The sequence below is a fragment of the Dipodomys merriami genome, unplaced genomic scaffold, assembly GCF_024711535.1.
Source record: "Dipodomys merriami isolate MVZ:Mamm:240054 unplaced genomic scaffold, mDipMer1.0.p SCAF_12, whole genome shotgun sequence".
NCBI lineage: Eukaryota > Metazoa > Chordata > Mammalia > Rodentia > Heteromyidae > Dipodomys > Dipodomys merriami.
In genome coordinates, this window is record NW_027202493.1 from 30,043,788 (window position 1) to 30,068,828 (window position 25,041).

Here is a 25,041-nt window from a genome sequence, read left to right on the forward strand (position 1 = left end):
GCCCTGAAGATGTGGCTGTCCATGGAGATCCTGCTGGGGAAGTCCGCCTGCCTCCCCTGCCGGCGCCCGGCCCGGAGACCCGCCGCCGCCACCGCCACCCCGGAGCTCCCTCGCCCGTCGCCCAGACCCGTCGGAGAGCTCAAGCCGCCGCCTGCGACCTCCTAGGCGCCTGCCAGGGCCTCGCGTTCGGGCCGTCCACGGAGAGGATCTAAGAGGGGACGGGTGGGGGGGGGGCGGGAAATGGATGCACTGAGACCTCTGTGAAAACCAAAAAAAAAACAAAACCAAAAAACAACTTTCCGAAAGAGGCCGATCGAGGCGAGGACGAGTCACTCGCAGCTTTAAAACAAAACAAAAAAAAATCACATTGCAGGACCAAAACAACAACAGCCAAACAATCTCATTAAAACAATAAGCGCCCGAGAGCCCGGCTGGAGCCGGTGGGGGAGGGGAGGAGGCGGGAAGGGGAGGGTCGCACGGAGGTAAGCCTCGCCGCCAGCCGTCGACCCCGCCGCCTCCCCGCCGGAGCCCGGCCGGCTCCTCCAGCCCGGGCTCGGACTCGCCCTCGGATTCCAGGTTAGCCTCGGCGCCCGGAGCGCGACCCGAGCAGCGCGGACCCCGCTCTCCGCGACCCCCCGCCCCCCCTCCGACTCCGCGCCACCTCCTCGCGGAAGCCCGGGCTCTTTTGCATGAGCACCGGAGGATCGTGCCTGAATTCGGCTCTAACCCGGGACGCGGGAGCCGGTGCGCGAGCTGTAGAGCCGGGCGGGACCCCGCAGCAGCGGCGGCGGCGGCGGCCAGGGGCGCACGGTGCCGGGACCAGCTCGCCGCGCCCCATGGGGAACCGGCGGCCGCAGCGAGGCTGAAGCAGGCCCGGCTGGCCAGGCGGGGGGCCGGGGGGGCCCGGGCTGCAGCAGCCCCCTCTGCGGCTGCCGGGCCGGCCCCGGAGCCCGGGGGTTGGGGGGTGGGGGGTGGGGAAGGGCGCCGATCGCCGAAGCCGGGGCCCACGCGGAGAGCGCGGCGGGGCTGCGCGCACGCTGGGGCGCGTGGAGGGGCGCGGAGGGCGACATGAGTCTAGTGGGGGGCTTTCCCCACCACCCGGTGGTGCACCATGAGGGCTATCCGTTCGCCGCCGCTGCCGCCGCCGCCGCCGCCGCCGCCGCCAGCCGCTGCAGCCACGAGGAGAACCCCTACTTCCACGGCTGGCTCATCGGCCACCCGGAGATGTCGCCCCCCGACTACAGCATGGCCCTGTCCTACAGCCCCGAGTATGCCAGCGGCGCCGCTGGCCTGGACCACTCCCATTATGGGGGAGTGCCGCCCGGCGCGGGGCCCCCGGGCCTGGGGGGGCCGCGCCCGGTGAAGCGCCGCGGGACCGCCAACCGCAAGGAGCGGCGCAGGACTCAGAGCATCAACAGCGCCTTCGCCGAGCTGCGTGAGTGCATCCCCAACGTGCCCGCCGACACCAAGCTCTCCAAGATCAAGACGCTGCGCCTGGCCACCAGCTACATCGCCTACCTCATGGACCTGCTGGCCAAGGATGACCAGAACGGCGAGGCGGAGGCCTTCAAGGCGGAGATCAAGAAGACAGACGTGAAAGAGGAGAAGAGGAAGAAGGAGTTGGTCAGTACCTGGGGCGGAAGGCGGTGGGAAGAGGGGGGAACCGGAGGGGTTCTCTCCGGGGATGGCTGCTGCTCCCTTGGTCTTGCTAATTGTGCCCAGAAATAGCCTCGGGCACCCGTTAGTTGCGTAGTCCTAGGCGGTAGGTTGTTTGCAACCAGGTCGTGGTGGGGAAAAGGAGAGGGGAAGGATGTCAGCCAGAGGAAGTGAAGCTTTTCTTCAGGGAATGTTTCAGACGCTTCAGGCTTCTAATCGTCTAAGGACGATCGATCGCTTAGGATGGGCCTGCTAAACTATTGGTCCAGACCCATCTTCCCAAGTCGGTCACACGGGCCCGGGAACCCCCTCATTATGCATTCGTTAGAGGCTTCATTGGCCTCGGATCCCACCCTGATTTCCATTTTGTTTTCATGTAAGTTAGCCCTAAATCCCCTATTCCAAGTATTTCACCGTTGTTCATATTTTCCCCTCCAAAAAAGAAGGTTGCCAACGACTCTAAGGTTTTATGGTTGCTCTAATTACTAGGACACATAAAACATGCAGGTAAATATTGTCTTTAATTTCAAAGTACAGCCTAGGTTTCGCTTCGGCTATGTCATTAAAAATGTGATTTCTCACATGCGTACACTCCACAGAAAACAGTGGTTTTATTTGAAGGAGAGTATGCATTTTAAGACCAAAAAAGAGTCCAGATTATTGTGGTCATTGTTCTTAACAATGTTATAGTGAACCAGGCAAAAATACGGTTACAAAAATATATTGTCAGGCTTCTACCAAGTGACCATAGGGGAGTGGTGTTTGGGCCAGGACTATGGACATGAAGGGCCTGAAAAATGATTCCATTTGTCTCCCAGATTTTCTCCTTTGGGGCCTTCAGCCCTCTGACTGCTTCATAATCGAGTGACCTCCCAAATAAGCAAAGATTTCAGAGGCCTCAGGCTGCTGGGCAGTGCTACTGAGCTGGAGGCCGACTAGGGAGCCCAGGGTAGAGAGGCCCACGCCAATGCTGTGGGGCCTTCGCCCCATTTTTCCTAGAGCAGGAATCTGCGATTGCTATTGAAAACAGAAGGCAGAGTTAGCACCGACCCCCACTGCCTCCCCTACATCTGGACTCAGAAAAAGACCCCTGGCTCCTCCATAAACGGCTGCAAAGCAGGCAGTTGTTTATAAACTTGCCGATCTGGTAGTTGAGCCTTGCAGCGTGGAGGCCCGGGCAGTAGCTATGGTGTTGCAAACCTGCAACACCTCTCTGCAAAGGCCGCAACTGAAAAATTACACCTCCCCACCCACCCCCCACCACCTTTCAGCCTTTCCTCCCTTGTACTGTAACTCATAGCCTAGGCCTGAGACCAGGCATTCTCTCTGAATTTCTCTTCTTCGTTTTTTTCTCGCCCTCTCTGTCCAGAATGAAATCTTGAAAAGCACAGTGAGTACCAACGACAAGAAAACCAAAGGGCGGACGGGCTGGCCACAGCATGTCTGGGCGCTGGAGCTCAAGCAGTGAAGATTTGGGGAAAAGAAGAGAGAGAGTGAGCGAGCCTGGGCCACAGCTCCAGATGAAGACCCAGAACTCTTGGCAAACCCTCAGGCTCTGCTGGAGGACTTCTTGCAGTTGGCTCATCCCGTTTATTTATGTGCAATTTCCTTCCCCATCTCTTTGCCCCCCCCCCACCTTGAGGTATCCGCTCCTGCCTCCCCCTCCAAAAAAAGTGGATATTTGAAGAAAAGCATTCCATATTTTAATATGAAGAGGACACTACGCGTGGGTAAGGGATCCCATCGACTAGTAGATTCTGTGTGCGTGAATGTTGCCTCTTGGCTGTGTAGACACCAGCGTTACCCAGCTCCTTCCAGATAAAGGCAGTGGACACTAGTGTATATGTGAAATGTATCTTTAAAACTTGGCCTTTGGGTATAAATATTCCTGGCAATTATAAAGTTTTATTTCAAAGCAGAAAACCGGGCCGCTAGCATTTCAGCTGGGGGTTGATATCTAGTGCTGTCTTTTCCTATGTGGTGGTTCTTTATTCGAAAGTGTTTCCAACAGTACTTGTTTTGTGCACTTCCGTCCTCTGAAACTAAGTGGAATTTAATTAATATTGAAGATGTAAACGTTGTAAGTATTCAATAAACCACTGTGTGTTCTTTTTTTTTTTTTACAAAAACCCTAATCTTTTAATGGTTGATACCTCAAAAGTTTTGAAAACAAAGCTGTTATACTTGTTTTCATAATATTTAAAATATTCAGAAGTAAACTAAATTATCAGAATTGCTTGTTAACTTTATTTTTTTTAAGTGCTTCCTATCCATCCATATGACTGAGGTCCAGGAGCTTGTGGAGGTTGTGTGAAAGAGAAGGGTCTTTAGTGAAAAATCGAGCCTGGGGGCTGGAACTCTGTGGAGTGTTGGAAACCCTTCAGTGGTCCTTAGAAGATGTATCTGGGTGGGAGAAAGCCTGGGAATTGGCTCTGAAGATGCCAAGGTGTTCTCATTTTCCTGAAGTCAACCAGATGACGTGCTTGGGGCAGGGGTTGTGTTTGGGGAATCTGTTTTTGGTGAAAGAGGTGTCAGGAGAATCCCAGGCATTGTTACTGGTGTAGGAAATAGTCTGCAGTATTTAGTAATGTACGTGTGTGTGTGTGTGTGTGTGTGTGTGTGTGTGGCTTTTATCCAAGGGATGGGGGGAAAGAGGGGAAAGGAAAAAAAGGAAAAGGAGAAATTGCTTGTAGTCTAGATGAGAGGATTCTTCTCTGAGCAGGCTCAGTTTGGGGATGTGGGGGTGCTTTTGAAAAAAAATGTCTATGATGAGGTAACAAGGAATTTTACGTCAAGTAAGAAATCGCGAACAAGACCACAGATTTAAAGGGAGGCGAGGGGTGGGTTAGATTTACAAGGAGCTACAAGGAACTCAATATTAACCGTGCGCAATGTCTGAAGTCTTCCTGGCCCCAAAGCCCAGTGGAACAGGAGGCATTCTCCGTTGGTTACCAGCTGACCGAAGGAGTCCTCACCCCTTGGGGAGTTCTGGTCTCCTGGAGTCCCATAATATCTAATATCCCGGAAGAAAGTCCCTGTGGTCTCATTTTCCTGCTGAGCTTGAATTTCTGCTCTAGAAACCAGAGAAACTGAAATACCATAAAGAACTGACTACAGGATAGGAGGAGGAGGAGGAGGGGGAGGAAGAAGAAGAGGAGGAGGGGAGGATGAATTCGGAAGGGGGTGGAAGAAAGGTGAACCATATATTAAAAAATAATAAACCGTTTGTTTCATGAAATGCCATGTTTATAAATCTGATATTGAGAGGCTTCCAGAAAGTTTCCATCTTGGAGCCCATCCTCTGCACCTTGTCTGCAGGCACAGAGTTTCCTGTGATATCCCAACGATGCCAACTTTGACCAGTGGCTTGTAGTAGGCCCCAATGAGGCCGGTGTGGGCAAATTTGCAAGTGTCCCCGGGAGAGATGTACCAGTGGCTGTAGGACTTCTGCAGGCATCCGACAACGCAGGGGCCAGGGGTTAGAACAACTTGGCCAAAGCGATCTGAACTTTCTCCCTTCAGGTCAGCCAGCACTGGGCCAACCTGGTGGGCTAGGGGCTGTGTTTACAGACACTTGCCTTTGTTTATAGCACTAGGGAGTGGGGGAGGCGCACCCTGGTTTTCTGATGCTCTGGAGATCCTTGTCTGATTGATGGAACAGCTCACTCCTTCTTTTGCTTCTAATCTCCTCCCGGGCCTATATTTTTTATCCCATTAAAAGAAAGACTTCAGCTTCTAGAGGTAAAAGAAAGGAATACTACCAGAGTGATAGAATGAAGGTAATGGAGGCAGCAAAGATTTAACTTGAGTCTTCATCACTATGCTCACTATGATAATGCATTCTTTGGATAGCTGGTCTTCCTGCCTGGGCCTTACCTGTACCTCTGTGGGTTTAATGCTTTCTCTGGTTGACACAGCACAAAGGAACCAAAGACCCTAGTGCATCACTGTGGTGCAGCAGCCCAGTAATATCCATGCTTTTAAACCAGAGTTCCAGACACTCAGCTTCTTTGTCTTGCTGCGGCCAAGGCATTTCCCAAACAATCTCTTCTGCTAGTTGCTGCTTCCTACAGCATCAGGCTCTAGTATGTCATGTGCTATGCCACTGGAACTTGCCAGAGGCCCCAGTTGACCAGAAACTCAGCAGTATCCTGTATCTGATCAACTAAAAGCTCCAAATGCTCCCACACCTGAGGCCCAAACCTTCTGTCTAGACACAGTCTAACTGGGTAACACTTTGAGGTCACCAGGATCCCTCAGATTTTCCTGTCCCTCATTCAGCTCCTAGATGCCAACCAGCTTGGTGCTTCCTGCCACCTAGATGCATGGGTCACTGTTTCGTGTGATCAATGTCCCAGGAAGCAAACTGGGCCGGCATTCCTTCAGTGATTCTATGCTTCTGCATACACTTCTTTCTCTTTTGCTTCCTTTTCTTCCTTTTTTTTTTTTTTTAAACTTTCCAACCTCCTACTTACGGGGTTGGCTAAAAAGCCTCTGTTTTAATTGCTTGGATAATGTGGCTGCTGCCATTTTGTTAAGAGCAATCACTCCTGCAGCGAAATCACAAGCGCTCTAGACAGGCCGGAGCCGACAAAAATGTAGGATTTGACGTTAAAAGCTAAATGGGAAGCTGGGGCGGCAGAAGGTAAATTGATGGTAGATCTGGCTGTCAGAGCTCAGCCCCAGACCAACTTGCAGGCCCAAAGCCTGATAACCCTGGAGCATGGGCAGTCCAGGGCTGGGGCTGTGTGTGTGTGTGTGTGTGTGTGTGTGTGTGTGTGTGTGTGTGTGTGTGTGTGTGTGTGTGTGTGTGTGTTTTAATTGACCCTTTGCAGCCTGAGAAGAAATCTAAAAAAGTCCATAATGATGTGGACCACAATCCCAACTTAGTGTCAATTTTCCAGGACTTTGGTCCCCAGCTGGGGCACTGAGAGCAGCTTTCCTGGTTCTTCACAAGTCCAAGATGACAGCAAGATCTCGAGGGGGAGGGGAAAAGGAGGGGTGCTATGCTTGGCTTATAAATCTCTAGTGCCCAGCTACAGGTGGGTCAGCCAGTAGGCTTCAGTGTCCAGCAATAGTAGGACTCCAAGCCTAGATTCAAATAGAGGAGGACATCAGGACCTGTTTCGGAATTGTATGGATGCATCGGTAAAGTGTGGAAAGTAGGCTTCCATGCCACTTGGAAAATGTGTGTGCATGAGTCAGGGGTAAAGGATGCTGGGTTTCCTCCCCTTTACCAGTAACTCTGCTCCCTGGCTCCTGTCCCACAGTGAGAATCGCAGAGTTCCTCTGCCATCTTTGTAGTTAGGGCAGAACAGGAGTTGGAAGCACTCGGAATCTCGAGTGGAAGATAAGATTGAGTTCAAATGCAAAGCCTGTGGACTGTGTCTGAGACTACAGCTTTGCAGAGATAAGTCGAGCCAGTCGCTAAGTCCAGTATGTATGCAAGGAACAGCAAAGGGGGCAAAGGATGCCTCCTTTACCCAACTACATTTGCACGGCGGGCCCACAAAGCGCTAGACTTTTCAATTCTTCCCAGAACTTTAAATTCTGGTTCGAAGGTTGACCTTATCACCATCACCCACAGTTTTCTCTTCTCCTGGCCTTTCCTGGTGCGCGAGCCCCTCCCATTCACCTGGAAATGGGGAAAGGGATCGGCTGCTGGACGTCAAGCAAGGTTGTCTTAGTAGTCGCGAGCCCCCAGAGAGGTCTGGATCGGGAGCCTGGGCACTGCCCAGGTGTTCGCAGGGTAGCTCGGTTGACCCGAAACCCATCCCTCTCCGTTGGTCTCGTCCCTACAGCCCGTGTGGATCTCCTTGCAAGGAGGGGGCGCCCACGAGCCTGCCGGACGCGCAGTATTCCCCCTCGTCTCGGATCCAGTTTTGTTGCTGCTGTTGTCGTTTGTTTTGGTTTTTGTAAACCTAGGAGCTAGCCTCAGATTGGGGTTCGGATCCTCGCTGGAGACCGCCCCCTCAACAGCTTCAAAAGCTTGGAGATGCGAGGAATCGCTGCCGCAGAGGGAGTGAGGAAACCACTATGCGTATCTATTTAAAAAAAAAAAAAAAAAACTGTTTAAGAAGGGGGGTGGGAGAGAGGGGTGTTGCTCCAGGAGAGGAAGCCAATCTCACGTTTCCGGGGGCCGGACAGTTGTGAACGCCTTACCACCCTCCGCGCGCGGCGGCGCGCACCTCCTTTCTGCCCAGTTGGAATGAGCCTGTTTGTAACTGCTGAGCTCCTTCGGCCAGCGGGGCTAATGGAAATCGATAACTGCACCGAAGATCTGACTTAGGTGTACACAGAAGTTATAAACTCCTCTGCCTGTTCTCACCGATCCACACATCCCAAGTTAGTTCTTATCCAGGAGTGCGCCCCCACCCCATCCCCAAACGCAATCACAACACACACACACACACACACACACACACACACACACACACACACACACACACACACACACACACACACACTCCAAATCTCCAAATTCTCCCGGCATTTGGGGACGCTTTGATGATCAGATGGTAGGGCCCTGATTACAAATTTATTCTCGGCCGCTCGGTTCTTTATCTCCGCTATTAGGGACATCTGGGAGTGATTAGCTCCGCGCCCGCGCCGGGCCGCGCTTGCCTATCTCGCCACGGCGGGGCCCGGAGCTTCGCTGACGTCAGGGCAGACGGCTCGGAGCCATCGCTGCCCAGCTGGGTGTAATCGGCGGCTGCACCGCCAAGTCCTCGCGCGGCCAGGCCGGCAGCTGGAACGCGCAGTCCGCCCGCGCACAGGAATTCGCGAAAGATGTATTTTTAGCCTGGAAGACCTTTTGGTTTTCCTTGTTTGGGTGAGAAGAGGCCCCGCGGACCTTGCTAATTCCCTCGCCCCACTTTTAAGTTTTCCAACCCAGGCAATTCTTTCTTCCACGTCCCTGCTCAGAGCCAGGGCGCTTCTCTCCGGTACCGAGGGTGGAGACTTGGGAGACCCTGACCGGGTTGGGGTGACTCTTGAAAGGTCAGGACGCTCTGAGGGCTGCCCTCCCCCACCTCGCCAAATCCTCAAGGCCTTCGGCTAAAACGGTGGGTGCCTGGCAGAAGGTAGTTACGTAGCATGCGGTAACTCTGGGATCGCCACATTTGCACCTGCTATTAAAACCTAATGAATCAGGTCAGCTGCCCCCACCCCCACCCCATACCTCGTGCCGACTGGCGGCAGCTTTGTCCTATATTGTGTCGCAGCGTTCGGAGCAAGGATGGGTGGATTGTGCCATTGCTGGCTGGACAGACAGACGTGCCCAGACCTCTGACCCAGGAGCCCTGCGGGTTGGCCCGATCTTTCGTGGAGTAAAGAGATTGCGGTTATGAAAGCAACACCTGAGAATTTTAAGTGGATGTTTCCCATTGTCCTGGGAAATGGCTTAAAAAAAAAAAAAAAAGCAAGCACAAATTCAGCCTTTATTCCATCCCAGCTTTGCCAGAAATCCTAATCGAGCGGGTCAGAGACTAGATGTTAGGGCCCCAGATTTTTCAAAAGCTCAAGTACAGGATTCCGGAACCAAATCCCGAGGCCACGCCCACCCCGCGCAATTGGTTACGCGCATTCCGCACGTTTTCCCTGGACGGCTGCGGTGGAATCCGTGTGGTGACGGTAGGGGTGGTTTTATCCAGGACGAGGAAGTGGTGAGGGCGACGTCTGCATTATTTAAAGTCTCCACAGGGAGGGAATTCGCCATCCCGTGGATCGACCCTACACCTCGATTTAATTGAGCAATGAAAATATTCAAAACAAACGCATCCGGTTGGAGGTGTAAAGCAAATGGTAGAGCCCTTGTCATTATTTCCTTACTAAAAAGGGCAAAGTGAATGCTCAGAGGCTACAGTGAATTTACCTAGAAAGAAAAGAAGACAGCCTGTGATTTGAGTGCCAGAGCCAAGAGCATATTAAAAAAATAATAAAACTGGAAAGGCAGTAGCCAAAGGTTCCCACCAAAGTGGTCTCTGCTTCAATTCCAAAGTATCTTCATGGGATCTCGAATGGAAAAAGAACATTTCCTCCTAGTCAAGGGAAATACCACATGGCTAGTTTTCCCCTATCCCACAGTTCTATCTTCAACCCAGAGGGAGGAAAAATCTTACTGCAAGGAAGGGTTAGAACTAGAGATGAAGACGAGGCTTTTAGACAACTGCACCCTTGATGCCCCGCATTCTGTGCTGCTGGAGGAAGAGGTGGAAGCTAGGGCAGCCACACTAGGAAGAGGGATTTCCATGATCTGCCTTAAAGATCAAGTCTACTCAACCAGTTTCATAACTCAAAAGCCAGTAACTGCATACCACTTGGGCCTATAATACTTTCTTGCTTAGGGTATAAAGGAACTTTTTATTTGAATTAGTTGGGATAAAACTATGTGGGCCAGATCTAATACAGTGTCAATATTCCCAAGAAAAGGAAGTAGACTTATAAGCACTTAAAACCATTTGTGTAAAGGATCAGAGACTCCTAGTCTCCTCCCCCAATCAACACCTCTACTCTGTTAGAAAATGGTATTTTTAAATAATATTTTAATGCACAAGTAGTCATGAACGACCAGACCCAGACAACTTGTTATTTCTCTGTGACCAGATAGAGTGTTTGAAATATTCCTGTTCTAACACCAAGCCATCTTTCAATGCATTCGTGACCAGGAAGTAAGAAGAGAGCTGCAAATCTTTCTGTGAAGGTAGGTCATTCCATCCTCTGTTGTTTTCTGCTCCAACCAACTGAAATGATTTAAAAGAAACAGTGCATTTACTCATGGGCAGAGAGTTTCCAACTTTCCTTAAGCACCTTGCTTAGAGAAGCCAAAAAAAGATACCCAAATTAAGATGGTAGTAAATCAGTCCTTTGTAAAAAGATGGAAGCCAATGGCCACTAACCCAGTGCAAGATTGCTTTCCATCCAAAGCCAGCTGTCCTTAACCATTGCCTGGAGCTGACGTTCTCATCTTTAAGCAGAGCCTGCGTTAGGGGGCTGGGATGTGTGTTTGTGGCTTTTGCTTTTAAGGAAGAAAACTTGGAGTAGAGTGGGGGGAAATCTTGTTCCTAACTAGTGCTGGGGGAAAGAAAGTCGGTGGTGAGGTCTCAATGGGGGAAGTGGCCTCCTGTCCACCGCCTTCTTTTGCAAATCTGGTTTTCATATTCTCGCTCAGTAATCACCCAAAGCTATAACTGTCTCTGAAATTATTCATTAAAGTCATTTTCAGGGGTTCTCGTAGGATGACTCTTTAACGTTTATGATCTTCTGCTAGCAATGACATCAGGCTCTGTGTCTTTTCCGCTTTTAATTAATGTGCTGGGTAGACGAGAGGGGTCTTGGCCGAGTGCGTGGGGAGGGGGCGGGCCCGGGGTGGAATCCACTGGCCCTGCTGCTCCCGGCGCGGTCAGCTGAGCTCCAGCGCAGACATCCTTTGATTAAGGAGGGTATGCAGGCTGTGCAGAAGATCAGGGCTGTGCCCCGTGGTGCTGTCAGCAGTGACAGATCCCAGATGGGGCCGCTACTGTATGGCAGATTGAGTTTCTCAGCAGAAAACTCACCCTTCCTCCTAAACGTCTTCACAAAAAACCTTCTCCAGATACTCCAGGTCGCTTCGTGTGAGAAACTGAAAACAGAGCAACCCCAAAGTTGGTTTTGAGTGCTTGTGTGTATGGGAGGGTTCCCCTCCCACACACACCACACCGCCCTTTCTTCTTCTTCTTTTTTTCTTTGCTTTCCTTCCCCACCCCCACCGTCTCCGCGCCGGAGCATCTTCCACTCGCCTGGTTACTAATAGCGTAGAGGTGGAGATGAGCTGGGCCTGGGATTCCGGATCGCCCGGCTCACCACGCCACGCCGACGACGACCCCAGCCTCGAGGCCCCCCCAAGCCAATCCGGTGGGTAGGGCGTGGTATCTGGGACAGGGGCGGGGGGGGCACCTCTTGAACACATGGGAAGAGAACTTGGGGTAGCCTGGAAAGGCCAAAGGCTTCCGTACATAGACGAGAGAAACAAGGGGCGGGAAGAGTGGAACAAAGGCAGCAGTAGAAGCTCCCTCACCCCGCTTCGGCCCGCAGACACCTCTCCCGTGTGGTAGGCGGTTCAGCCAGGAAGGGCACTTTCGAAGGACAATGTGCGCCCCCCATCAGACCCTGGGACTAACATTTGGGATCTCAGTGGATCTAGCAGATCCTCCAAAGGGATGCTGCACCAATCTAGTGTGAGGTCTGAGCCAAAAGACTGGACTGGGGGCCTTGGCCAAGGTGAAAAGGTATCCGGACCCCAGGATACTTAGAAAAGTATCCGGACCCCAGGATACTTAGAAGTTGGAAATTCCGTTGCAGAAAGATTTGGATTTATTGTAAGCCTTTATTGTAAAAGTAACTTCATAAATGCCCTGGACACCTCCCCCCCACCCCACCCCCACCTCCTGCACCCACCCCCGCCGCCTCCCTGAGGTAGAGTGAGCCTTCCTCCTCCTCCCGGCCTCCAGGGTAAGCTGTCCAGACCGACTCCAGGGCCCCGGCGGTGGAGAAAGGATCAAAGGCAGAAGGGACGTGGATTTGAAGTGGATTTCTAGGCCCCACCCATCCTTGTCCCCCACGGTCCTCTTTCTTAACGGCGGCGTGTCGTGGAGTGTGACCGCAGGGCGGAACGACGAGAAGACCAGGAGGAGAGAGATCTGGGGCGCGCGCGTTTTGTTTTCTTTTCTTTATTTCAAGATGAATGGGGTTGTGGGTTGGTGTTTTTGTTTTGTTCCCCCCACACACACCCCATCAAAACACCCTGGCAGCCTCCACCGTCTACCCCCACTCCCTTTCGGGAAGGGGCAGCTGGGAGAGAGCCCGCAAAGACTTTGGTTTGGTTTGGATTTTCATTTTTAATTTCTTAAAAGTCTCAGATGCAAGGTCCAGGGTCTCCGAGGACCTACTCACCTCCGCGGGGGAGCGGAGCCCTCCCCCCAAGGGACGGACTCCTTCCCGCACCTCCGGGGGAGGGACAGGACCAGCCCGCGGGACCTTTCCTCCCCCTCAGCTCAGGCCAGGCCCCGCACGCGGCCGGCGCGGGCCCCACGCCGCTGGGCGAATTCGGCCTGGAGTCTTTGGCTCCCAGATTCGGGGTCTTTCGTGGCCATGTTGTTTACGCTTGGAGAAGACCTCCGGTCCAGCCTTTGATTAAAAAAAAAAAAAAATCAGACGCCCCGCCTCTCCCACCTGTCCATTTCTCAGGGCCAATTTTTAAACAGAACAGAGGTGGGTCGGGAGGGGGGGCTATTTTGTGCCAAGCACAAGCCAGTCGTGCGCGCGCTTCTCGTGAAACGTTCCGGACGAAGGCTGGAGCTTTCCATCCAGGCACGATCTGATTGAGGGGGAAACCTCTGAACCCCTACGATCGCTTTCTCTCCCCCTCGAACTCTCCTCGTTAATACCCCACGCTTTGTACCAAGCCTCTACATCGAAACAAAACAACTCGATTCCAAAACCTCCCGCTCGCCTCCTCGCAGAAGGCAGCTTTTATTTGCACTGCCCATGCTGGATGAAAGGCGTTTATTTTGATTTTTTCCCCCTCCTTGGACCCACACATGCCTTGTAAAAGGTTCCCGTGCACTGGCTTCTCCCCCACCCCGCCCCCTTCTGATAACCGCAGGCCAGGGCCTCGCTGCCAGACTGGCCGTCCCCGCCGCTAGGTTGTAAGTCCTCGGCTGGAGCCGAGGTGTAATTGTGACCCCGCCCGAGCCCCGATCTTCCCAGGGGGGAAACGGTTGTCCGGGCCTGCGAGGGGGCCAGGACCTCCCAAGTGGTGGCCCGGGCTGGGGGGGGGGGGAACACGTAGTCTCGGCCTTCCCCACTTCCTCCCTCATCCCCTCCTCTGCTCCTGTTCTCTGTCCTCGCTCTAGGATGATCTGGCCCTAACGCACAGCCCATCTCTTTCCTTCCTTTTGTGTGGCCTTCTTTCTCTGGTCTGGGTCCTCTCTAACGTCTTATTCTGCTCAGTCGGTCGCCTTCACGTGGAGATCTCAGGTTGGGGGGAAGCAAAAGTCGGTGAGGGGAGGGGGGCGGGGAGGAGGGCTGGATCCAAATGTGGGGCAAAGAACTGGGAGCCACGGCACCCCTCTGCGCCCGGGCGGACGCACAACACCGGGCGCCTCTGCGTAACGTCAGCGCACCGGGTAATTTACCTTCCCTGCGCGTCTGTCAATATGACTAATTTCCACTGGGGTCAAAAAGCCTTTCTCCGGCAGTCCATCTTGGAACGTTCTCTGAACGCCGTAGACCGGCTTGGTTGTTTTGTTTCCAGTCCTAGAAATAAATACTCTGCGGGCGTCTCTGCCAAGGCAGTCGGAGAGGAGCTGGGGGATATGCACGGTGTCAATTAAAGTCTGTGCGCCTTGAACTACCAACTGGGATTGGATTGAAACGACGATGGCGACTCGCTTGCCTGTTACTACACTTTACCTAACTCGCCCTTGATCCCAGGGCACACACACACACACACACACACACACACACACACACACACACACACACACACACACACACACACACACACACACCATGAAAATAAGGACATAAGCACTGCTCCAGTTCTTCTCTGTCGCATTTCAGGGTGTGATTTAAGCACCCAGTATGAGAGCGCCTCTTGCTAATCTGGCCTAGACAGATAATATATTATCCGTGGGTGCTTTACAATAATTTTAAAACTGCTACCGACCTTCTAAGTGTAAATCGGAAGTGTGGAGTTAAACATTCTCTGAGATTTGACAGAAAGGACCCGTTGACGATGGCTGCATTAAAACACTGAGGAATGCGCTCAGAGAGGCTGGGGTGCTGGGGCAGACGCGGCAATTCCCCGCCGGCCAAGCTCTCCCTGCCTGGAACGAGGAGGAGGGGTGAAGGACGTTCACCTTTGGGGACTCCTAGCTGGAGGGAGAAATTCTTCAAAAGTTCTGCAACTAGGGTGCAGGGACAAGTGCGCGCCCCTTCCCTCCCACCCGGAGCTTAAAAACCGAGGTCCCCACCTAATAAACCTCCTCCAGTTAAAATATTCACTAAGCCTGTAATTCTAGGTACTCGGGAGGATGAGATCTGAGGATTGAGGTTTGAAGCTAACCCTGGACAGGAAAGTCTGTGAGACTCTTATCTTCAATTAACCCCCACCCCACCCCCCAAAAAAAGAACAAATCTGGGAGTGGAGCTGTGGCTCAAGTGGTGGAATGTCAGCCTTGAGGTGAGCACCTAGCCCTTGAGTCAAACCTCAGCAAGCTGCGAGCAAGCCCCACAGTGGGCAGCCTGGATTATGCCCTGCAGTCTCTGTGGGAATGAATGGTTCAAATCTCCACCAGCACTCTCTCATCCCCACAGTCAACCCACCATATCTGCTCAAACACACACACACACACACACACACACACACACACACACACACACACACATACACACACCTTCTTCCCCCCTCTCATCTGCTGGTGCATTTATGACCTAATGAAAGTATATCCTTTAGGGAAAAGACTGTCTATAAAACTCGAAATATGAAGAACTCCTTTGGGTATTACCACTCTAGACCAAACCAGGTCTTGAAGTTTTTGTTGTTGTTGTTGTTGTTGTTGTTGTTGTTGTTTAAGCGTGAACACCTTGACTTCTGCTATTCCAGGATCACCCTGTTATTTTTACGAAATGACAAGAATTCCTTGTAAGTGACCTCTGTTGGTTCCCCATAGAAAAGGAAAAGGGAAAAAAAATCCTACCCTAAAGACTTATCTTTATGCAGAGGAAGGCATTCTTGGGGAGGGAGAGAATTTTACTGTCTATTCTTTGTCATCTTTGAAAAACCCTAGCACCATATGTTCCAACTTCTGCAAACAGCTGGGAAAACCAAGGGCTCTTTCAACTCTCTTTCATTTCTTTCCTGCCCCACTGTTTTCCCCAACAGCCACCTTTTTTGGATCTCACAAACACCAAGCCTATTATTTCTCCTGGTCATTATCTGAACTCCTTTCCAGGAAATCACCACCTGTGTTTGTAGAAAAAAGCAAACTTAATTTTGCATTTGGGACTCAAATGGATAAAACAGGGATTATTTTCCATTTTGGCTTTCTATAGACTATACTTTTAAAGATGACTTTTTTTTTTTAAGTCTTGATTTCATTTCTTTTGCAACTTGACCTTTTCCATGAGAGCAAAGGATGCTGTTTACTAGCAGGGACCATGGGACAAGAAAAATTGGGATATTTCAGTATCAATGTGAGCCTCATTTAACTGGGTAAGTTTATTTGCATATCTCTGGAGGAGCAGAGCACAGCAGTTCTGACTTGAAATATTTGGGGGTATCCAGGAGTTTTACAGAAGACTGAACAACTCAAAGCGTTTGTTTCTGGGATTACCTAGTGATGTTTTCACTCTTCTGTTTCCAATGTAGATGTAAAACTTTAAGTTTCCTAAGAAGAGTTTGACAAACAAGAACTTTTCCATCCAGCTAGAGCCTTGGGAAAGGGACAAAGCATTCAGCCTTCTCCAGAAGTTATGGGTAAAAAAAAAAAAAAAAAAAAAAAAAAACAAGGGCTCTGAGAGAAAGCCATTCCTAGAAAGCCATTACTTCTGAACAAATTGTCTATGAATGGAGACCAGAGGGAAAACTGGGAGAAGGTGAAGGCAGGGGTGATGTTGCCCCAAAAGAAATGTGCTTGTCACCTGACTTATGTAACGGTAACACCTCTAAACATCATCGTTATAATAACAATAAAAGTAACATTAAAGCAATTATAACAAAACCACAAATTGTCCATTTAACAGCACGGATTACAAACTGCCCACTTTTCTATTTCAGTTGTGTTCCAGCTTAGCTTTCCTCATGGACTGTGTTCAGTCATTCAAACAAGTCTGTCGTTCCAGAGAAGAAAATTACTTTAATCCAGCAAGTCTTCCCATTTGGGAGAATGAAAGAAGAATACTGTATATTTAAAGTTAATTTTAAAGTGCATTTAAAGTCTTATTTATAAGCTTTATATTTCTGCATATAAATGCTATTTTCTAATCTGATTTCCAATTTAGAACCTACTGAGCTAAACAGAAAGTTTGTGGCATGTTTTTCAATCCCATAGTCTTGAGATGACTCTTTGAGCTAATTCTTTCATCTGTGATAACATATAAATACATTTAGCACTGGGTGCTGGTAGCTCACACCTGTAATCCTAGTTACTCAGGAGGCTGAAGTTTGAGGATCACAATTTGAAACCGGCTGGGGCAAGAATACCCATGAGATTCTTTCTGTATTTCTATGAGACTCTTACCTCCATTTAATCACCAAAAAGCCAGAAATGGAGGTGTGGCTTAAGTGACAGAGTGCCAGCCTCAAGCAGAAATAGCTAAAGAATAGCATCCAGTCCTTGAGTTCAAGCCCACATACCAACATAAATAAAGAAAAAAGAGAAGGAACGAAGGAACGAAGGAAGGAAGAAAGGAAGGAAGGAAGAAAGGAAGGAAGGAAGAAAGGAAGGAAGGAAGGAAGGAAGGAAGGAAGGAAGGAAGGAAGGAAGGAAGGAAGGAGGGAGGGAGGGAAGGAAGGAAGGAAGGAAGGAAGGAAGGGACAAGAATGCATCCACTATCAGATATATCCTGTTTAAATGTATTTATTTACTTAATTATTTAGGGTCTTGTCTTTTCTCTCTCTCTCTCTGTCTTTCTTTCTTTCTTTCTTTCTTTCTTTCTTTCTTTCTTTCTTTCTTTCTTTCTTTCTTTCTTTCTTTCTTTCTTTCTGATATCTTCATTTGTACCCTCTACTGGTCTGGAAATTGCTATGGTCCATGTGGTCTTGAACTCTTAATTCTCCTGCCTCTCCAGAGTACAAAGATATCAGCTGCACACCAACATACCAGCCCAAAGGTCTATGTTCTGATGAGATTAATTTCTAATGGACAGGCATTCTCCTATAGATGATAGATAGATAGATAGATAGATAGATAGATAGATAGATAGATAGATAGATAGATAGATAGATAGATAGATAGATAGATAGATAGATCTCCTTGACACATCTCTATCTATTTATAAAACATCAGTTATCCCCTATCTCACACACACAATTACTTATTTCTTGAGTCTATTCTCTGAGCTTTGTGATGCATGGAAAAGCAAATTTGAATCTCCCTTCTATGGCTCTAGAATTGAGAGTTGTTTCTGTATATCTGGTCTTGTGATGGAGCTGTGATCTTGGAAGCTTTGAAGAGGCTCACACTAAATCCTGTCTGGACATGGTGGAAGGTACCTCCTGGTTATAATTTAAAATACCTGTGAAAGGCACACGCAGAACAAAGGATCCATAAGACTTCAGATTGGATGTCTTACAGAAAGAATGAGGCTATCAAATTCTATCTAGAATTCTAGGAAGGCTAGATCATTTCTTTGGTATACTCTCACTCTCCAACTTGAATTTTTTTCTTTATGTATTGGTATTGTTGTTTTTGTGTTACACACATGTGCACACACATGATAGAGATAACACCAGAGATGATGACTCATCTCCAAAGTAAACAACACTTTCTTTATAGCAGTGGAAAGTGTAGATATGGCGCTGGTAGATAGGTAAGTCTTGTTCCCAAATCTAATCTGGACAGTGACTCTCCTCCATCTCGGACTTAGATATGGAAGGAGAACAATGCATTTTATTGGAAAAAATTTTATTGGACACTTGTAGATGAGGGCAGTTCTGTTTTCTGGATATTCTGTGGCTTAAGGTTCTAAGCCAGAAATGTGGACATATTGGCAGAAACCCATGCTCCTCCTCACATGCTTTTCCTTTGCCTCATAAATTGTGCTGGAAACACTTTCAGTGGACTACTGTTCCCTCCCTCCCTCTCTTCCTCCCTCCTCCTCCCCCTCTCTCTTTCCCTTTCCCTCCTGTGAAAGAGGGTTGATAAGTATACATGTTTTCCATTAATATGGAAAAATGTATCTTCTTTCACTTTGGTTCCTCCCCAGCCTTGCTTCAAAATAAGTTAGGTGATAACAACAAAATTTTCAAAGCTTATTCTTGTTTGCTCCTTTGAATATTTTTCTTATCTGTTCCAACTAGGGATCCACTACCAGGTTTACCCTTAGATACTAAGGTTAAGTGACAGGGAGAAGGGTTTCCCATCATCTTCTGTGTTCAGCTGATACATTGGTAGGACCAAAGGTATCCAAAGGCTGAACAGGAACCCAAATCCTCTGCCCCTTGCTGCCTTCCTGAAGCTGTTCATCAGACTAGAAACCAAAAGCCCACATCACTGTAATTAATGTGTACATATGTTGGCCAGCCTCTTGGCCAGTTTTATGGGGCTTCACTAGCAAGGTCAGAGGGTCTGATGCTAGTGCTCTCAGAAGGATTAAGAGTCCTAATGAATCATGTGACCATGAGTGGACTTGGATGGTAGCAGTGTTCCAGAGACTTGCCCACCCACTCCTGCTTTCCATCCTGGGGGGTCTTTTCTATTCCCAAGAGAGAAGGTTGGTCTTCCAGGAACCAATCAAAAAGGTACTCTCAGAAGTTTAAAATGTTTTCCTCCTCTGCATGTTGTCACAGAACATTACACACATATACACACATTCCTGAAAGTGTGTGTATTTTTCTATTTATGCATATTTATGTATATTACCAGGTCTCTGCAGATAAGAAGGTTGAGGTCTAAACATATTCCAGCTTGGTGGCTAAATAAAGAAACTAGGGGTGCGAGGCTCCTCTCCTATCTTTAGTATTTATTTCCAGGGATTTGTTGTTTAAGAAAGATAAAGGCATAACTAAGGAGGAAATTTTACAAGAAATATTTTGAGGGAGAGAAAGAGGGAGAAAAAAAAATAGCACAGGGGACCAGATGGATGAGAAAAGAAGCAGCCAGAGATATGATAATTGGATCAATTCATTGGATGGGGCCCTATCTACATTTCCTGAGTGTCTTTATTCTACTCCACACAGCTGTTAGAGGCCCATGGTTTTTGGTTTTGGTTTTGGTTTGGGGGTTGTTGTTGTTGTTTTGATTATTTTGTTTGTTTTTTGGGGGTTTTACACCACAGACACTTTGTCTTGGTTATTATTTGTCTAAGCCAGACCAAGAGAAGAAGTTATTTTCTCCTGGGAAAGGAATAGTGTTTGCAAAAGAGAAGCAGTGCTCATCAAAACTACTGATGGCTCTGGTTGACAACACACACACACACACACACACACACACACACACACACACACACTTTGCTTAAAGTTAACCTGGAGAATTTACCCCCCATCCTCCCCCTCCCAGTGGCAGAGGTGGGAATGGGTTGACCACAGGGACCACAAGGTAGATTCCCGGACTAAAACCTCCTTGGGCACTGCTTTCTGGGTTGGAGAGAGCACTAGTGTGATGTGAATTCACAAAGAATAGCAGTCGAGGGAAGCTGGTTAATCACTGTGATGGAGAGAGAGGAAGAGGCCACAAGGAGAGCTGGCTGGGAAAGAAATCGCTTAGGTATGAATGTGGGGCTTCTAGCTCTCTATCTGGAGCTAGTCTCTCTGAGACGCCCCCGGATCCCTTCTACCCTTGGGGCTCTCTAGATAGGTCCGGATGTGGCTTTTTGTGCATTGTAGGGAAACACAAAGTTCTGAGTTTTACACAAATCTGTGTTATAGAAAATTCGTTTTTGCCGTCTCAGTGGAGTGACTGCCTTGCCCTGTCTCCATCCACAGTGGCTTCGGGAGCCAAGAACTCACTTGCCTTAGGTCTTAGAATCAAAAAACGGGACAAAAATGAAAATCAAAGAAACCCACACGGCAGGTTCGGCAAGCCAGTCTTCCAACGGTGGGAAGCAGTGCTCGGCTTCCACATCCGAATAAATGGAGCCAGATCCCGTATTACACCCCGGGGACAGCATTTTAATGTAAATGTAAAATATGCTTGTAATAATCACTTGTGGACCCCGAAGCGCCACCAGAATCTCTGTTTAATTATTGGGCATGAGAGGGGCATTACCAGCTAATTAAATCCAATCCTATTTGTAAGTCTCCCTCTGCTGCCGGCCGACTTTAAAATGCGAAATTGCTTTTTAAAAGTGCCTGCATATGAATTTTTTTTTTAAAGCACAAGTGGATTCAAGTGAGAAACGAGGGGAAAGAAGGGGCGGTATAAAGAAGGAAAAGAGAAACACACAGGCCCTGGACTCGAGAGGACCACGCATCAAGAGGAAGCCACTCCAAGGCCCAGAAAGAAACCATCCACACACGCTCACTTCCCCTCTCCTCCCGGAGGAATCTCGCTGCGATCTTGGACATCTCCCCAAGAAGCTGGAAGGGGCTCCAGGGAGACTCCTCGAGACACCCAGAGGCCGGCGGCTCAACGCCAGGAGGAAGTGAGCTCACTGCAGAAGGAAGGAAAGAAGAGACGGATTCGGCCAGCCGCCTCCCTGCCCCCGCCTCCCACAGCCAAGCCCTGGGCTCAGAACCCGGAGGCTCCCTGAGCCTAGGGGAGAAACGACAAGCCCAGATTCCCCCTGCCTCCATCCTCCCACGAAGCCGTGGGGCCTTTGCCGTGGATCACACGCACCGACTCCATCCCACGCCTGCATTTGGTCTTCCGCGCTCCCTGGTCTGGGACAGGCATCAGCGGGCGAGATTTTGGAGGCTCAGGCCGCGAGGACAGAAGCTGGAGTCTCAGGACGCACAAGAGCTTGATTCTTTTCCTTTCCATTCCAATTGTGTCTGCTTGAGCGCTTGCGCGCTTACACACACACACACACACACACACACACACACACACACACACACACACACACACATTCTTCTCTTAGTCTCGTAAATGCAGGGACCAGGACTTTGCTGGATTCCTTGCGTGGTGACCGGGGTTTTGAACGCGCGGCTCGGCTCGTGCGGGCTGGATGAATAGGCCGGCCGGGTCTGTTCCCAAATTCTGTGCCAACTGCACCCTCACCTGGCTGCCCGGATGCAGTGTTTGTTGGGGAACCGTTCTAACCAAAGACGCCTGCGCTCTCGCCTCCACCCCTCGCCGTGGAAAGCACAAAACAAGCGAGAAGACTGGGAGACAGCGTTCCGGAACTGACCCTGCGCCCGCGATCGCCCCTGCCTTGTTTCCTGGAAAGGCATCGCCCCCCGCCCCCCACACCTTGCTTCACCAGGCAACAGGTCCCCGAACGCCCAGTGGTTCTTTTCCCAGGTTCCTCGCGCCTAGAGCGAGATCAGCTAAGTCCAGCTGCACCCGGGGATCATCGGCCCCCACCTTTCTCCTGGGCCTTTCCGCAGTGCCCGGTCCTCACCCGAGAAGAAGTCACCTGGGCACCTATACAGGGCGAAGAGCAGAGCCGCCCGGACTCCCCCTGTAGCCTGAAACCAGGGATTGCTAAGGCCTAGAAGATGTGAAACGCGTTTGTGGGTTGGAGGGTAAAGGATGTTGGTCAGAGCACTGGGCTTGTTTGCCAGGTTTCCATTGGAGCAATCTCCCTCTGTCTAGGACCTTGGCATTCGGCCCTCTCCCACCTCCATGCCTCTTGCTATCTTTCCCCAATGGCAATGGGTTGATAGGTTACTTCCTAAAATTGGTGAAAGTGTTGTTTTCAACACACACACACACACACACACACACACACACACACACACACACACACACACACACCATTCTAGGAAAACGGCAGCATTTTGCTAAGGTTTTTGTTCACCTGTCCTCTGGGTCCCCCACCTCCTGCTGGCATGGTCCCAGAGCTCACCTCCTTTGCCCTGCTTCTCATGCCATTGCCTCCCTTCCTGGCTTTCCTCTGTAGTTCTGGGCCAATAGCAATGAGTGCTGGAGTGATTCAGGGGGCAGCAGGGATTTGGTGCCTGCTAGGCCAGCCAGAGGAGGGGCCTCCCGGCTGCTTTGCTTTGGAAATTGTCCATTTTCCCACAGTATTTCACATTCATATTACTTTTCACACCCTGTTAGGCAGTAATGGCACTGAACCTGCTAAACACTTCCATATCCCAAGCCAGGCCTCCTGCAACTGCTCCAACTCATCTGCCTTCTGGTGACAGAAAAGAGGACTGCTCTTTCTTGGGGGGGGGGGACCATTGGATTCTTTCTTTTCTCTTCCTGGTTAGGTCTCCAAAGCCTTGTAAGATGGCGATGATGATGGAGGTAGCCACTGGATAGGGTGGAGCTCAGGTGTGGAGAAAGCTTTGCACTCCTTTTCAAGGGGACAGCTCATAGGAAGAACAAGGCTTGGTGACAAATGGATCTGACTTTGGTAGCAGTTAGAAGGATGCTTTTGGAAATATTGGGACTGATGATGTAGCTTAACGACAGAGGGTTTGCCTAGCATGGGTGAAACTCTAGGTTCAAAAATAGGGCTGTGCCTCTGTCCTTGTGCAAGCAACAGGGGCTGGGCTACTTGGTTCTTTTCCTGGACACTAGGCCTCAGAGGCTGCCCAGTGACTGCTCCCCTTCATACTGTGGCCTCAGCCTGCTACAGCTAGGCCTCTGGGCTGCACTGTAAATTTGATTGAGTGGGACTTGGGGATAGTTAGAGCCTTGCTCTTTGCCTGTTAATGGATTCTTTGACACTCAGTTCAAGTGAATCAGGTGGGTGAGTGAAGCATATCCAAGCCCTCACTTTGGCAAAGGAGCTGGAGAGAACTAAGAATCTGCCACCTTAAAAAGATAGAATCTGGTAGCCCTGAGGCTTCAATGCAAGAAGTGAAGGGAAATTAGGAGTGGTCCTTCCTTGCTTTTCCATAACTCAATTCTTCCAAAATAATAAAACCTGCTCACCCCTCCTCCCACACATATACCTCCAAGACATGGGGAAGAAATTACTATTTCATGAGCTCTTACTAAGTGCCAAACATTTTACAGGGTGCATATTGTTTAAGCATCACAAACCCACAAGGAGGGCATTTCCAAACCATGTGTGCCTGCAAAGAACTTGAGGTATAAAGAGGACAGATCTAGCCAGAGCCATAGATTTGTGTATCCAAACAAACTGCAGCCTCCTGGCCATGAACTAGGTCTCCTGTCAACTTGGAAAAAGGGCTGAGACCCCTTCCAGGAGCCTCTGTGGTTCACTCTATAGTGCTCTAAGAGATGTAGCCCTGGCCTAAGAACTTGACGCTTTGGGTACCAATTTAAAGGGTTGTCTCCACATCTCTGTTATTCTGCAAAAGTTTTCAGGTCTCTTTTACTTAACTAGAGGAACCAACCCAGCATCCACCATCCTAAAAGGTCACTTTTTTTGCTTCATTGCATCAGAGTTTTAGATTTTAATTCAAATTCATTGGATTTGAGTTTCTACTGGTACCACTTAAACTGAGCCTAAAGCTCCTTGCTTTGACATTGGGGGCAGGAACAACTCCAGGTGAGAAGGCTGGGAAGGCCTAGGAGGGAATGAATTGGGTTCCTACCTGGCAAGTCCCTCTTCAGCCATTTTCCCAATTTGTCAGGGCAGGAGTTTGTCCAGTGAGCAGAAGGGATTATATACTCTTAAGTTGGGAAAGGACTGAATGTGGGGCTCTGTCAACCACCTGTCAGCCTTTGCAAGCAAAACCCCGTAACTTCTATCTCCCAAATATTTTCATTTGCAGTTACCTGCCAGCCCTCATCCAATAGTTGCTTAGTAGTGTCATTAACTTCTTTCTCATTTCGAAAGGCTGTCTCTGGAGAAAGTTTAAGGAATCTGCAGAATATTTTCTCCTATTGGAGGGGTGAAACAGAGCAGGCAAAGCCAGGAAGCAAGGAAGGAGAATGGGTAGAACTGTGTACAGACAGCCAGAGCAAAGATCTTCTCCAGATCTAGCTACTTCCCTCTTTCTCTTTGTCTTCTCTCTTCTGACAGTAGAGAAAGAAATGGTGTGTGTGTGGGGGGGGGAATTAAGGCCTAGAGAGAAAGTGCTCACCTTCATTCATATCCTTCTGTTGGGACCTCAGCTGCAAAGGATATCTACTATACATGGTCATTAAGGGTTAATTGTTCTGCAGCGTTCCCTGAAGCCACATTCTTCCTCTAAAGTCATCTCTTTCTCTTCCTGCTTGAAAGTGATGCTGTGTGTGCTGGGGGTTGGGGGGGGGAGTAATATCAGATAAATTTCCCACATTTTTGGTTTATCTAAAGCCCCCGGGCCCATTGCTACTGGAGTGCTATTCCAGATTTGGAGGTGGCCAAATAAATGATCATCCAATAGGACTTTTTAAACTCAAAGAGGATGTATTAATACACCTTACCTATGAAAGGAGAGATTATGGTGATTTATTTTCCTTAGTTTTCAATTGTTGATTATGTAACTCAGGGATAGCAAAGCCAACCAACAGACAAGTGAAAACCAAATTCAAGCAGAAGGACTGCATCTGTGTGTGTGTGTGTGTGTGTGTGTGTGTGTGTGTGCGCGCGCGCGCGCGCGCGTGTCTGTCT

At 49.6% G+C, this 25,041-nt stretch overlaps 1 protein-coding gene and 1 long non-coding RNA gene across 4 annotated transcripts in view; both read left to right on the forward strand.

Moving 5' to 3' along the window:
• Positions 1-11: 11 nt before the first annotated feature.
• Hand2 (heart and neural crest derivatives expressed 2) lies at positions 12-3,775 on the forward strand. The gene is made up of 2 exons (XM_070016468.1): positions 12-1,623; positions 3,026-3,775. The coding sequence occupies exons 1-2, from the start codon at positions 1,069-1,071 to the stop codon at positions 3,122-3,124; spliced, it is 654 nt and encodes a 217-aa protein (XP_069872569.1). The 5' UTR covers positions 12-1,068; the 3' UTR covers positions 3,125-3,775.
• A 4,788-nt stretch (positions 3,776-8,563) lies between these two features.
• Positions 8,564-25,041, forward strand: part of LOC138823050 (uncharacterized) — a 31,462-nt gene continuing 14,984 nt past the window's right edge. The window contains exons 1-4 of one of the 3 annotated variants that reach the window (XR_011370724.1): positions 8,564-8,720; positions 10,261-10,357; positions 11,447-11,547; positions 20,342-20,511. This is a non-coding gene — a long non-coding RNA (uncharacterized lncRNA). Of the gene's footprint in view, positions 8,721-10,260; positions 10,358-11,446; positions 11,548-12,143; positions 12,814-20,341; positions 20,512-25,041 lie in introns of those variants that run through there. The other 2 variants (XR_011370722.1, XR_011370723.1) reach the window with 2 other exon arrangements.